At 39.8% G+C, this 12699-nt stretch overlaps 1 protein-coding gene across 1 annotated transcript; it reads left to right on the forward strand.

Moving 5' to 3' along the window:
- The first annotated feature begins 815 nt into the window (after positions 1–815).
- On the forward strand, positions 816–3045 carry LOC145638938 (uncharacterized). Its single transcript, XM_081690013.1, has 2 exons — positions 816–1810; positions 2009–3045. Exons 1-2 carry the CDS (start codon positions 1173–1175, stop codon positions 2742–2744), a joined length of 1374 nt encoding a protein of 457 aa, XP_081546139.1. The 5' UTR covers positions 816–1172; the 3' UTR covers positions 2745–3045.
- Positions 3046–12699: the final 9654 nt, after the last annotated feature.

Below are 12699 nucleotides of genomic sequence, written 5' to 3' on the forward strand. Positions count from 1 at the left end.
TATAATATTTGCTAGGGAGAGATTAAAGATATTTACGATCAAAGATTTACATCTGTAAAAAAGATAATTATTAGTTTTTTAAATAATTTAAATTTTAATTGTTCACTATTCGTTATTTTTACCTATGTGGCAAAATTCTTAAATCTTATTCGTCACTTTTTCTTAGGTAGCGAGTGAATTTTTTAATTCTAAAATAAATTATTAATCTAAAATTTTATTGGTCAAAATAATACCTTTTCTTATGTAGCGCGTCGAATGCTCCCGAAAAATGTCTACTTTATTTATATAATATTAGATTATATCATGTAAACCCCACATTTTTTAATTACCGCGCTAAAGGGTGTGTTGCATCTAAAAAAAACAGAGGAAATACAAATTTTCCAAAAATTCCTAAAAAGAAAGACAAAAAAAAAAAAAAAAAAGGTTTAACAGCCGTATGATTATCCACACTCTCTGGTTCAATAAACGGCTGACAATGAATCCCAAATCCCACCCATACAAAACACAAGAGTTAGTTTAACGCAACAGCTCATTATAGTGGGGTCCTCGTCCTCCTCCTTCCCTCTCCTGTTCATTCATTCAAACCCTTTCTTCTTTTTTCCGAATTCCCTCTTATTCCACGTGCCACACCCTAATTGGCCATTTCACAACCCAGAAAATGTACTTACAAACTATTCCGTAATTTTTATTTTTTAAAAAAAACAGTGGACCCCACCAAAGAGGATTTTTCTTTCAGATACCCTTGGGGGGTTGAGGTTGGGTTTTAGTGACAACCTGTATACAGCTGTACTCCATCTGACCCCACCCCCCTTCCCTCTGCAACTAAATGCGCCCCCCTTCTTCTTCCTCTTCTCTTTTCCCCTTTTTCCACAAAAGCAAAACATTTACTACTCCTTAAACTTCTTCAACCCACAGATTTTCATGCTTTTAAAAAAATAAATAAAAATTTCAGGGTTTAAGAATTCATGAAGAAATTCTGGCATTGTTGTTGTAGTTCATCTCTTAACAGTATTCGCAATGCGCATCCCTAAAACCTCACCTATTCCTAGGCCGATTTCCTAACCTCCGCCTTCTTCCTTATTATATACCATTTTTCTTCTTTGTTTTTCTGGTTGTAGTGAACTACTACTACTCTGTAAAACGGGGTCGTTTTGAGGTGAGAGAAAGTGAGCATGGATCCTTGTCCATTTGTTCGTCTAACCGTCGGTAACCTCGCGTTGAAAGTTCCGGTACCAGCAAAACCAGCGCGCACTGTAATACACCCAACTTCCTCTCCCTGTTTTTGTAAAATCAAACTCAAAGGTTTTCCCGTTCAAACCGCTGTTATCCCCTACAATCCGTCGGAAACCACCGTTTCCGACGGAAACCACCACCCACAAACCGGTTTCATCGCCGCCGCAACTTTCCATTTGAGCAAGGATGATCTGAACAAACTCGCCGGGAAATCGATCTTCGTCGGAAAACTGTTTTTGAAGATTTCAATCTTTACTGGAAGAACAGGGGCAACTTGTGGGGTGAAGAACTCTGGAAGATTGTTGGGGAAAGTGTCTGTACCGTTGGATCTTAAAGGGGCGGAATCAAGGGCTGTGGTTTTTCATAATGGTTGGACTTCTGTTGGGAAAGAATATGGCGTTTCGCAGTTTCATGTTAATGTTAGAGCTGATCCTGATCCTAGGTTTGTTTTTCAGTTTGATGGTGAACCTGAGTGCAGTCCTCAAGTTTTTCAGATTAAAGGGAATATTCGTCAGCCTGTTTTTACTTGTAATTTTAGCTTCCGCTCCACCAACTCTGACCGTCATCAACGTTCCAGGTAACTTTTTTTTTTTTTTTTTTTTTTAATTTTTTTGCATTTCGTAAAGTCGAAAATGGATGATTCAGTTTGTCCGAGAAGAATTTATAGGAATTCCATTTTTGTACGATAATATATAATATTAATGATAAATTTATATATTATGAAGTAGTATGAAATAATTGAATTGGGTTTTGTTAAATTTGTGATGTTGTTCAGATCATCGGAACAAGGAAGTGGAAGAGGATGGTTGAGTTCGTTTGGAAGTGAGAGAGAAAGACCGGGGAAGGAGAGAAAAGGGTGGTCAATTACGGTTCATGATTTATCAGGTTCACCGGTTGCGGCTGCGTCAATGGTGACACCATTTGTGGCATCACCTGGTTCGGACAGAGTTAGCAGGTCTAATCCGGGTTCGTGGCTTATTCTTAGGCCGGGTGAGGGTACTTGGAAGCCATGGGGCCGTCTCGAGGCGTGGAGAGAGCGAGGGGCTCATGATGGGCTTGGGTATCGGTTTGAGTTGATTCCTGATATGAGCGCCAACTCTGGGGTGGTGTTAGCTGAGTCAACTCTTAATACGGCGAAAGGTGGGACGTTTACCATTGACTTGGGTGGGTGTAGTCAGGTCAATGCTGGTAGTAATGGGAATGGTTCGAATCGGGGTAATCAACGGTCAAGTTCACCCGGGTGTAGTCCAAGGAGAGGGAGTGGGGATTTCGGAATTGGGTTGTGGCCATATAGCGCGTATAGAGGGTTTGTGATGGCGGCGAGGGTGGAAGGGGAAGGGAAATGTAGTAAGCCGACCGTGGAGGTGAGTGTGCAGCACGTCACCTGCACGGAGGATGCCGCTGCCTACGTTGCGCTTGCAGCAGCGGTTGATCTTAGTATTGACGCTTGTAGGCTTTTCTCTCAAAAGCTTAGGAAGGAGCTTTGCCATACTAATGATATGGGTAGCTGACACTCTAGTTCTTGGCTTGGGTGTTTTTCAATTTACTATTTTTAAAGTTTTGAGTAATTTTTACTAAGTGATGGAATTTGTACTCCATCGACTTTTTAGATGGTTAAGTACGTAATTAAATACTGGCTGATTATTATTAGCAACTACTGACTGGGTTGTGGGAGAAATGTGTATAGTAGGGAGTAGATTTTAGGAGATAAAATAAGAAGGTAAAAAAATATATATTTTCCTTCTTTGATTTGTGTGTGGCTTGATTAAGATCTTTATGTTTTTTTTGGAAAGTATTATCGGTTTTAATTTACTTTAGTACTCCGTATCTTCTCTATTTTGATTGCAATGTTTAAACTTATGTTGCCTTTTGTGTTCATACATAAATGTATATATGGTCGCATGTATATTCATATCAATCATATGTGATTTTGTTAAGAATCGAGTCTGGTTTAATGGTTGAAGGCCCCTTTTTCATTTTGTTAGAGGAGTTTCATTATCAAGCTTTGCAAGAGATCTCTAATTTTCCACGTACATTAACTAGATTGAAATTTAATGACCTTTTGTTAGGTTCATTTTGATTTATTACATTAAAATAAAACACTTATTTTTATAACAAGATTGAAAATTCGTGACTTTCCTAATATGAAAATATGATAATTCTTGATATATACTATAAATAGAAAGTTCTTAATTATAAAGCTAATGATTTCCATAATTATCTACATGTTCTCATCATAACTCCTGCACACCACACTAACAAAATTGTATTATAGAGAAAGACATAGATTTGGAAGATTTTTTTTAAAGCGAGCTTAATGCTGGTTTCTCAATCTTCATTCTTAGGGCCTGTTCACATTTACTGAGCTGAACTGAATAGAACTGAACTGAACTGAACTGAACTGATTGGAGCTGAATTAAACTGAAATGAATACTTTACGAGAGAGGGAAATTAAGAGCTGAACTGAACTGGACTGATTGGAGCTGAACTGAAATGAAGTAAATGTGAACAGGCCCTTAACATGTTTATTTAAGCGTATAATGTATGGTGATTACATGGGGGATGATGGTGTTTCTAGGATGAAGACGATGGGATGGTTGTGGTGGCTAGAACGGTGGGATGTGGTCAGTTCGGGATGGAGAGATTTCGATTATCAATCATCTGAGCTTTGGTTGTGATCGGTGGATAGGTAGTACATTTTCTCTCTCTTTTTCAGGTACCATGTCAAAAACTATAACTCTTTAAGAGCATCTTTTTTTCTCAGATTTCATGTCAAAAGTTATAACTTTTTAAGAGCACCAACAACAATGAAGATTTGTATCCTTTTAGCTCACTTTTTTGTCGGCTAAAAGGATCCTCATTGATGTGCAAGAGGGGGAGAGGATCCTCTTGAGAAAAGAAAATGGTATTTTCCTTAGCTCTTGTGCAAAAAGCTTTACTACCTCCGTTAACTTGAATTCTTTTCCTAAATAATGTAGCTTTTTTTTATCTAATTTTCAAAATACAGCCATTATTTCAAAAATTCCCACAATATTGTCCATGTAAGTAAATGTATAAAAACCAGTTTTTTTTTTTTTTTTTTTTTTTTTTTTTTTTTAAGGTTCAAATGAAAACCGCTACTCTTTTTTTTTTTTTTTTTAGGAAACAAAAACCACTACTTGAGAAGTTTCATCTAAAATGTTTTTTTTCCCACACAGGCTTGAGCATCGACTTTCACCGTTAGCATTTCAACCCCATTTATCCTCTCATCCAAAGTAAATCTTCCAAATAAATCCAATCAAATTTTGAAATCCAACATTCCAACCCTAAGTAATCATTGTAAAACTCCCAATTCCAATCTCATCTCTCAAAACTTAATTCTAATTCCAATTTCTCCATTAAAATTACAATCACCAAAATTATTATTTAAAAAATTTAATTATTGAATTGAAATGGATAAAAGGATTAGGCATTAAACTTTGGAGGTGGAGGTTCGTTGGTGGGGGACGCATCTCCTAGCAATGGCAAAGAGGTGTTCTCTTTGAAAATTTGGTAGTTTTGTTCCCTGTGGATCAAGATTAGGAGACAGAAGAGAGGAAAGTTTTTTTTAAAAAAAAATAAGTACAAACTACTACTTCAAGTAACGGTTTTGCAATAAAATCGTAAAAAAAGTAAACCACACTAAACCTATGACGTGGATAGTATAGTGGGAATTATAAAAGAGTGACTGTAATTTGGAAATTAGACAAAAAGACAACATTATTTAGGGAAAGAGCTCTCTTAAATTTTAGTTGCAACTTTAAAATATTTCATATATCACAAATAATACCCCAAATTTGTAATTAAAAGTTAACAAAGATAGTATTATTTTTAGCTTTTGTGTTTTTTTTTTTAACTACCGTATTAATTAAAAAATCAATTAACCTATACTAAAAGCGAATTTAGAGTGACACTTGTCACTATGTTATAAAAAAATTTCCCACCTTTTTATTTATTTATTTTTATTTTATTTTTTTTTTTGCCAAATTTTAACGACTTCCATTTTATAACCTACCATAATACTTATTTCCATTTTGACAACACATTTAATCCAATCATACTCAATTTAAATTTTTTTTTATTTTTCAACATATATTTTATATACTATAAATCTTTTAGTTACAAATACTAACATAGTTTAAAATTAAGGTATTGACATATATCATCATCCAAGATTATCATAATATTATTATAATTTTTTTTCCTCTTACTTAAAATTTATTTTAATTAAAAATAGGAATCAATCAATCAATTAACCTATACTAAAAGTGAATCTAAAGTGACACTTGTCACGATGTTATATAAAAAAAATTCCCGCCTTTTTATCGTTCCTTTTTTTTTTTTTTGCCAAATTTTAACGACTTCCATTTTATAACCTACCATAATACTTATTTCCATTTTAACAACACATTTAATCCAATCATACTCAATTTAATTTTTTATTATTATTATTTTTCAACATATATTTTATATACTTTAAATCTTTTAGTTACAAATATACTAACATAGTTTAAAATTAAGGTATTGACATATCTCATCATCCAAGATTATCATAATATTATTATAATTTTTTTTCCTCCAACTTAAAATTTATTTTAATTAAAAATAGGAATAATAATTTTGGTAGGATACTTTGTATAAATCTTACAAATATACACAACGTTTATAAGAACAACTGAACAAAATCATTTTATTATATTATGCTCCTCCGCTTTTTTTATAAGTTATGATTGAATTTGCACATTTGTTGAGACACAACTTTTACCACAATATCTTTAATTAGAAACTATTATTTTGTTACAAATATTTTTTTTGGATAAATTTGTTGAATTAACACCATTCTTTATAAATTTTATTGTAAAGTTTAATTATGTCCGTACATGGCACGGGATTTAACTTAGTTATATTAATAAGAGTGAGAATATATGGTGGGGTATATGTAAATAGGGAAAAAAAAAATGGGAAAGGATTCTCATTGATGTTAGAAAATTTAGAGAAGGAGAATAACAAAAGGATGAAAATAATAGAATGTGATGTGGATGAAAGAGAATATGATATGTCAATTGGAGAAAGAAAATTAGAAAGGATATATTTATCCTCATCTTTGTCGATGCTCTAAAAAATACGAAATGAAGCACGAAGTATGATTTTTGGGTTGAGCAACTCGTGCATATTTCCTTCAAAAATCTCGTGCATATAAGAGTAACTCGCAAGTCACAAGCTAATTAATCTTTGTACTAGTGTTTGTTGTGCATGTGCAAGGGCAAATAGTACAACTTAGTGAAAACTTTGTTGATGGTTTTTGTTGATGGTTGACCAAGAGATGACTAGCATTAGAATAAAGGTCTCTTGACTTTAGTTCAGTTCAGTTCACTTTATCTCCAATTAATTCAGTTCACTTTAATTCAGCTTTTAATTTCCTTCTCTTATAAAATATTTATTTCATTTCAGTTCAGTTCAGCTCAGCTCCAATCATTTCAGTTCAACTTATAATTTCCTTCTCTCATAAAATATTCATTTGAGCTCTATTTAGTTTAGTTCAGCTCAAGTCCAATCATTTCAGTTTAGTTTAGTTCAGTTCAGCTCAGCCCAGCTCAATAAATGTGAACATGTTCTAAAAGATAATTTTTCATTTAAGATTCTTAAAAAATAAGGGGTAACTTTAATAGAATAAATATTACAATGCAAGATGATCAATTAAACAAACTAAAATTCATTTGCTCAAATTAGACATTACTTTAGGGTTAATGAACAAAAGTTGTCTACAATGAAGAAAGAGAGAGGGCATAAAAGATGCAACCATCAATCTTTATTATCAACAACACTACCTCACAAACCACCATAACAAAGCATTTTGGTGAGTTTATTGGTGAGTCTTGAATCAAAGACTCACATACCTGTTTTTTGCAATAAAGTGGTGCAACACTATAGGTAACTAGATATTTTGAGATGAGTGACTATATAATTGACAATAGGTATTCTCTATCTTTTTTTTTGGCCAATGAGGAGAGGGGCGATGGTGGTGAAGGTGGCAATGGTGGCCGGAGTAGTGAGATTAAATGACATCATGAAAGAGAATGGAGTCGAGTAATTTGTTCAAGAGAAAAAAGTTAGGAAAAATTAGAAATAATAATCACAACTTTCATCAATTTAAGAATAATTCAAACTTTAGAGGTTGTTTTTTTTCTTCAATCCCAATTACCTGTTGCCTGTTAAAAAGGTTAATTTCTTTTATATATATATATATATATATATATATATGCCACGTGTCAAGAGCTAATTAGCAAAAAAAAAAAAATAGAAATTCAACCTTCGTAACCCCAGCCACCACAATCCCACAACCCTCCCACCATACACAACCCACAACCGTACCCTCCCGCCGTCCAGCCGCCCCTACTCCCGGAAAACCCCAACCGTCGTTCTCCCTTGAACCACCACCCTCAAATTTCCCCTAAACCTCGTCTCCCCACTACACTCCACCGCATTAAAAAAGAGCAGCAGCCACCACCAACCAGGGAACCACCAAACACCACCGCCCAACTGATGCTTTCACCTTCAATTATCCACCATCAACTCTCACTCTTCCACTGTGGAAAAATAGGTGGTTTAATTTCGTGGAGGGGTTTCATCGGTGGTTTCGTGGAGGGGTTTAATCGGTGGTTAAGTGGGGAATGGGGGTGTTTCGAGGAGGGAGGAAGACGGCGACACGACGGAGGATGTTTTGAGGGACTCGCCGGAGAGAAAGGGCGGTAGGCTGGTAGTTGGGTGGTGGTTAGGGAGGTCCGGTAGGAGAAGGGAAGGCTAACTGGTGGTTTGGGGATTTTTGTTTTTGTTTTTTTTTTTTTTCTAAAAAAATTATTTTTTTTTGAGCTAATCTGGGTTTGACACGTGTGAAGTAACCTGATATAATCATATAATAAGTCATTGACTTTTGTTGATTGGTTAGGGATTGAAGAAAAAGAAGAACACTTAAAACTCGGATTATTCCAGAATAATTTAAAGTTGGCATTATTCTATCAAAATTGATGAAAATTGGGATTATTATTTCTAATTTTTCCAAAAAGTTATGCTTAGAGGGTTATATTAACTATTACGGAGTACCACTATTTCAATGGGAGTCTCTTTACAATTTATATTCAACCTGTTTCGGGTGAAAACAATGGGGCCTTGCCGAAGGCCCGTTGAAATGGTGAAGACTGGATTCGGTCCAAGTGATGTTGGGCCGAAGGTTTCCTGCACAGCGAACACACGTAAACTAGCCTCGGGGGTGTTGCCGAGGAAGGCCCCTCCGATGCTAAAGTCAGTACAATGTGTAGAGAGTGAAAGCTATGCAAGAGAATTAATTGCTTGAGGCTTTTTCGTGCCTCTCCAAATGAATGAATTGAAGGCTTTTATACCTTAGCACATATGGAGAATGTGGGCCGTGGCCCAATTGACATGTCTGGTGGACTGACTTTGACTTTAGCACAATTGGAGAGTTGAACCTGGACCTTGGGCTTTTAATTGGATCATTTAATGACTAGGCCCAATTGGACTAAATTGGACCCAAACAACTTGCCCCCCAGACCCGATTTGGAAGGACGACGGGTCGGGTCTGATTAATCAGAAAAGGAGGGAAGTAAATGATTTAATTAATCCAAGAAATTTGGATTTAAACCGCAATTAATGAGATAACAACGGTTAGGTGAATGATTGTGGAAGTTGAACGGATAATGGGCGGTTTAATCGTGAGGTCGTGTGTTTAACGGTTACTTAGTGGAGTATTTAAGAGAAATTAAAGCGCAGACTCCCAGAATTCCCATTCTTGGAGATATAATCAGAGGCGCGTCATCCCTCCTCACTTCTTCACCAACACAAACCCAGAACTTTCGAGAAGAAACCCAAGAACCCGCATCAAAACTTCGCAAATTCCCCGAGCATTGAGCTTAGAAGCTGAGATTTGTCACTACCAATTCGTAAGTCGGCAACTTTCGCTTCAGATTAAGGTAATTCCCTTTGATTTTAGTTTTTATTTTTCTTCAAATTCGAACTCTTTTTCCTCTTTTTCGACTTTTTTCTTCGAAACTCATCAATGGCGAGGGAAGTTAGAGGTAGGGCCCGTGTTCCAAGAAGAGTAAGGCCGATTCCCGATCCTAGGAACAGGACGGGGACCTGGAATAGACAGAGAGCAGAATCTGGCCCTGCTGAAGGGATTAGGGCAACTCCCATTTCTTCGGCTCCTCCTCAGGGGGCGGAGGGGCCGAGCATTTCTGGGCGAGATGATGAAGTTCCCGCCGTCCTTTGGGATATCCTTCCTGGGTTTTCAGAGTGGGAGGATGCTGAAGTGGCTTCGGCCATGATAAAGAACCGCCCCTACTCATGGTGGGTAGAGAATGCCGAACAGTATCGGTTTGCCGAGCAGATTGAGTTGCATTACGGCATCCTTGAAGCTGATGGGTATTGGTGTCGAATGCCCGTGGCATCCGATAGAATCCATCGTCCACCCCCGGGGTATGTGGGGGTATATACAAGACAACTTCAGTATGGGCTGAGGTTCCCTTTGGACGTATTCGTCCGAGACTTGCTGATCCATTATAACATTTCTCTATGTCAGCTAACTCCCATCAGTATCCGAAGGGTGATGACATACTTGTGGGTCTGCAAGTTCTTCAGGTATGTGCCGAACCTGCACTGCTTCAGAAAGCTCCATCGGCTAGTGCCAAATATTCAAAGTGGGCACGGACATCACGGCTTTGGGTGGTACCGGATTGAGTCTCGGCCCCAGTATCTGACCATGTGGCCGAACGACTCTTCAGACAAAGACTGGAGGGGTCAATGGATCTGGGTTAGGGCGCCCACAGATCCGGACCACCCTTGCGTTTTCAGCGCCCCCAGGTATCTTGCCGAGCCTGATCCCGAGATGGGAAGCTTAGGTCCCCCCGAAGGTGACGGTTCGGATCCGAACCTTACTCAGCAGAACATCTTTGGCAAGCGGCCGAACCCGGGGGGCAGCGGTCGGATGCAGCATATCCCGGAGACTTGGCTGCCCGATACGCATTATGTCTTCCAAGAGAACATGTTAGCAGCCGTCGGCCTCAGCCGAAAGTTTAGGGATGGTAAGTTTCTTCGGCTGGGGCCGAGGCCTTTTAATTATATCTTTCCCTCTGTTTTTACTTCGTACTTCTCTGCTGTACCGACCTAGCTGAACTAATCCCTTCCCTCTTCTTCTTTCAGAGCGGGACGAGACCAACGTCGGCATTAACTACGATCGTCTCGGCGTCAACCGAGAACGTGTCGTAACTGCTCGGGCTCCTCCTATCACTGAATCGAAGCATAGGGAAGTCCATCTAGACTCTACCCATTTCCAAATTGAGGCTGTTGCTCTATATCAGAAGCAGAAGCCTTGGTGGAAGAAGAGGGATCCCTTGTTTCAGCTGTTAGACGAAGAAGCTGAAGCTGCCCGTACAGCCGAAGAGGTTGCACGGGCTATTGAAGCTTGCGAAGGAGGAGTGGGGTCTTCCAGGGCTGCAGAGGAAGAAGCTGCAGCTAGGGCAGCTGAAGAAGACGAGGCTTTGCTGAAGACTTCGGTAAGCTCTTTAGACTTAGCTTTTCAGCTTTGCTTGCTGTTGCTTTCTTTGCTGCTACTCATACTCTTCGTCCCCCCCTGTCTTTTGCAGTCCGAGGAGAGTAATAGACAGAGAGAGGGTAAAGCCCCTGCTCGTCCCGAAGACCAGGTACAAGAAGAGTCTGAAGACTCAGACATGGATGAGCAGCCGCTTCAAAAAAGGCGACGAAGAATGGCCATCATCGGCCCACATGACTTTCAAAGGAGGCCGATGACCATCGGCATCGAGATAAGGGAACCTGAGGAAGGCGGTGGATCGCCGAGGGTTCCTCGGTCGCCGGCTCAATCACCTCCGAGGACCCCTCCGCCACCTCCCGAGATGGAGGTGGATCAGAAAACTCCCGATCCTAAGGGAGGGGTTCAAGAGGAAGCTCAAGAGAGTGCTGCTGAGCACAGAGATTAGGATGCTGTGATGCCCAATGCTGAGGGTTTCACAGCCGATATTGCAAGAGAGGTTGAGGCTTTCGTCCTCACACCTGATGAAGCAGCGGAGGTCATAGTAATTGACTCTGCTGAGAAGAAGGGGGATGCTGAGCCATCTAAGACTCAAGAGGCTCCATCGTCATCCTTCCCTTCCTTCCAGATGCTGCAGTCTGGAGAAATGGGTTTCTCGGCCCCCCGAATGCCAATCCCAGATCATATCTGGGACCTCATATGGGGTCAGAACCGAGAAGGTGCTGCAGCCTACTTCGGCAATTTTGCTGGCATGTCCGAAGTGGATAGGGCGAGGATCTGGTCGCTGAAGGCCACTGCTGGGATGGGCGAATCCAGCAGATCAGTTCCAGACCCAGCCAGGTCTAACCAACTGCTGATGATGCAGGTGATTCTTTGCCTTTATCTCTTTTTCACTTCAGCTCTTCAGTTGTGTTTTTTTTTTTTTTTTTTTTTTTTTTTTTTTTGACTTGTGCCCCTGTTTCCAGTTTGTGCACAATCAGACTCTCACTGTAGAGCTGATAGATACCCTACAAGATAGGGTTGACGCTGCTGAGTACGACAAGAAGGTAGCCGAAGAGGAGCTAAAGCTTGCCAAGCTGAAGCAAGCAGCGGGTGAAGAGTATGAAAAGAAAGCTGCTGAAGCCCTTCAGACCTTCTGCGACGCCATGGAGAAGGAAGTTTTCCCCCCGCTGATGGAAGGGGAAAAATTTCTTCAGGAGCACATGGGAGTGGATATTTCCAAATTCAAAGCTGCCATCGGGAGCCGAATCCAAGAAGGAACTGCTGCACAGGCTGAAGTGCAGCAGAAGTTGGAAGCTCTTGAAGCCAGCAGAATGGCTGCTGAAGAGGCGCTCCAGGCTCGTAATGTCCAACTCTCCGAAGCTGCTACTGCCGCTGAAGCTCAACTTGCCAAGCTCCAAGAGGCTGAGGATCAGCTGAAGGTCAAGGAAGATAAGTTGACCCAAACTCAGACCAAGGCTTCCCAATTTCAGCAGGAACTGGACGAGCAGAAAGAGTCTTCCTCCAAGCTTGCTGATGAGCTAAAGAAATCCAAAGAAGACTTGGAGGAGACGAAAAGGAAGCTGGCTGATGCTGAGGCTCTACTCAAGGTCCGCATCTATACCCAAGAAGAGTATGAAATGGGTTTTAGAAACGGGTTCAGAGTGTGCCGAAGAGTCTGCCTACATGCTGAGCCGAAGCTTGACTGGTCCAAATGTGCTGAATGGGTCCAGGATCCCGAAGACCCTCACATGAAATATGCAACTCCAATCGAAGCTGAAATCCTTAAGGCTGAGGAAGCCGAAGAAGAAGCTGAGAGGGAGGAGTTGGAGGCTGAACGGAGGGAGAGGGAGGCTCAGCAGGGTGCAAAGCCCGCCTCTTCTGCTGCTGGGGCTGAGACCACCATGGGG

Source organism: Chenopodium album, chromosome 7, assembly GCF_948465745.1.
Source record: "Chenopodium album chromosome 7, dcCheAlbu1.1, whole genome shotgun sequence".
NCBI lineage: Eukaryota > Viridiplantae > Streptophyta > Magnoliopsida > Caryophyllales > Amaranthaceae > Chenopodium > Chenopodium album.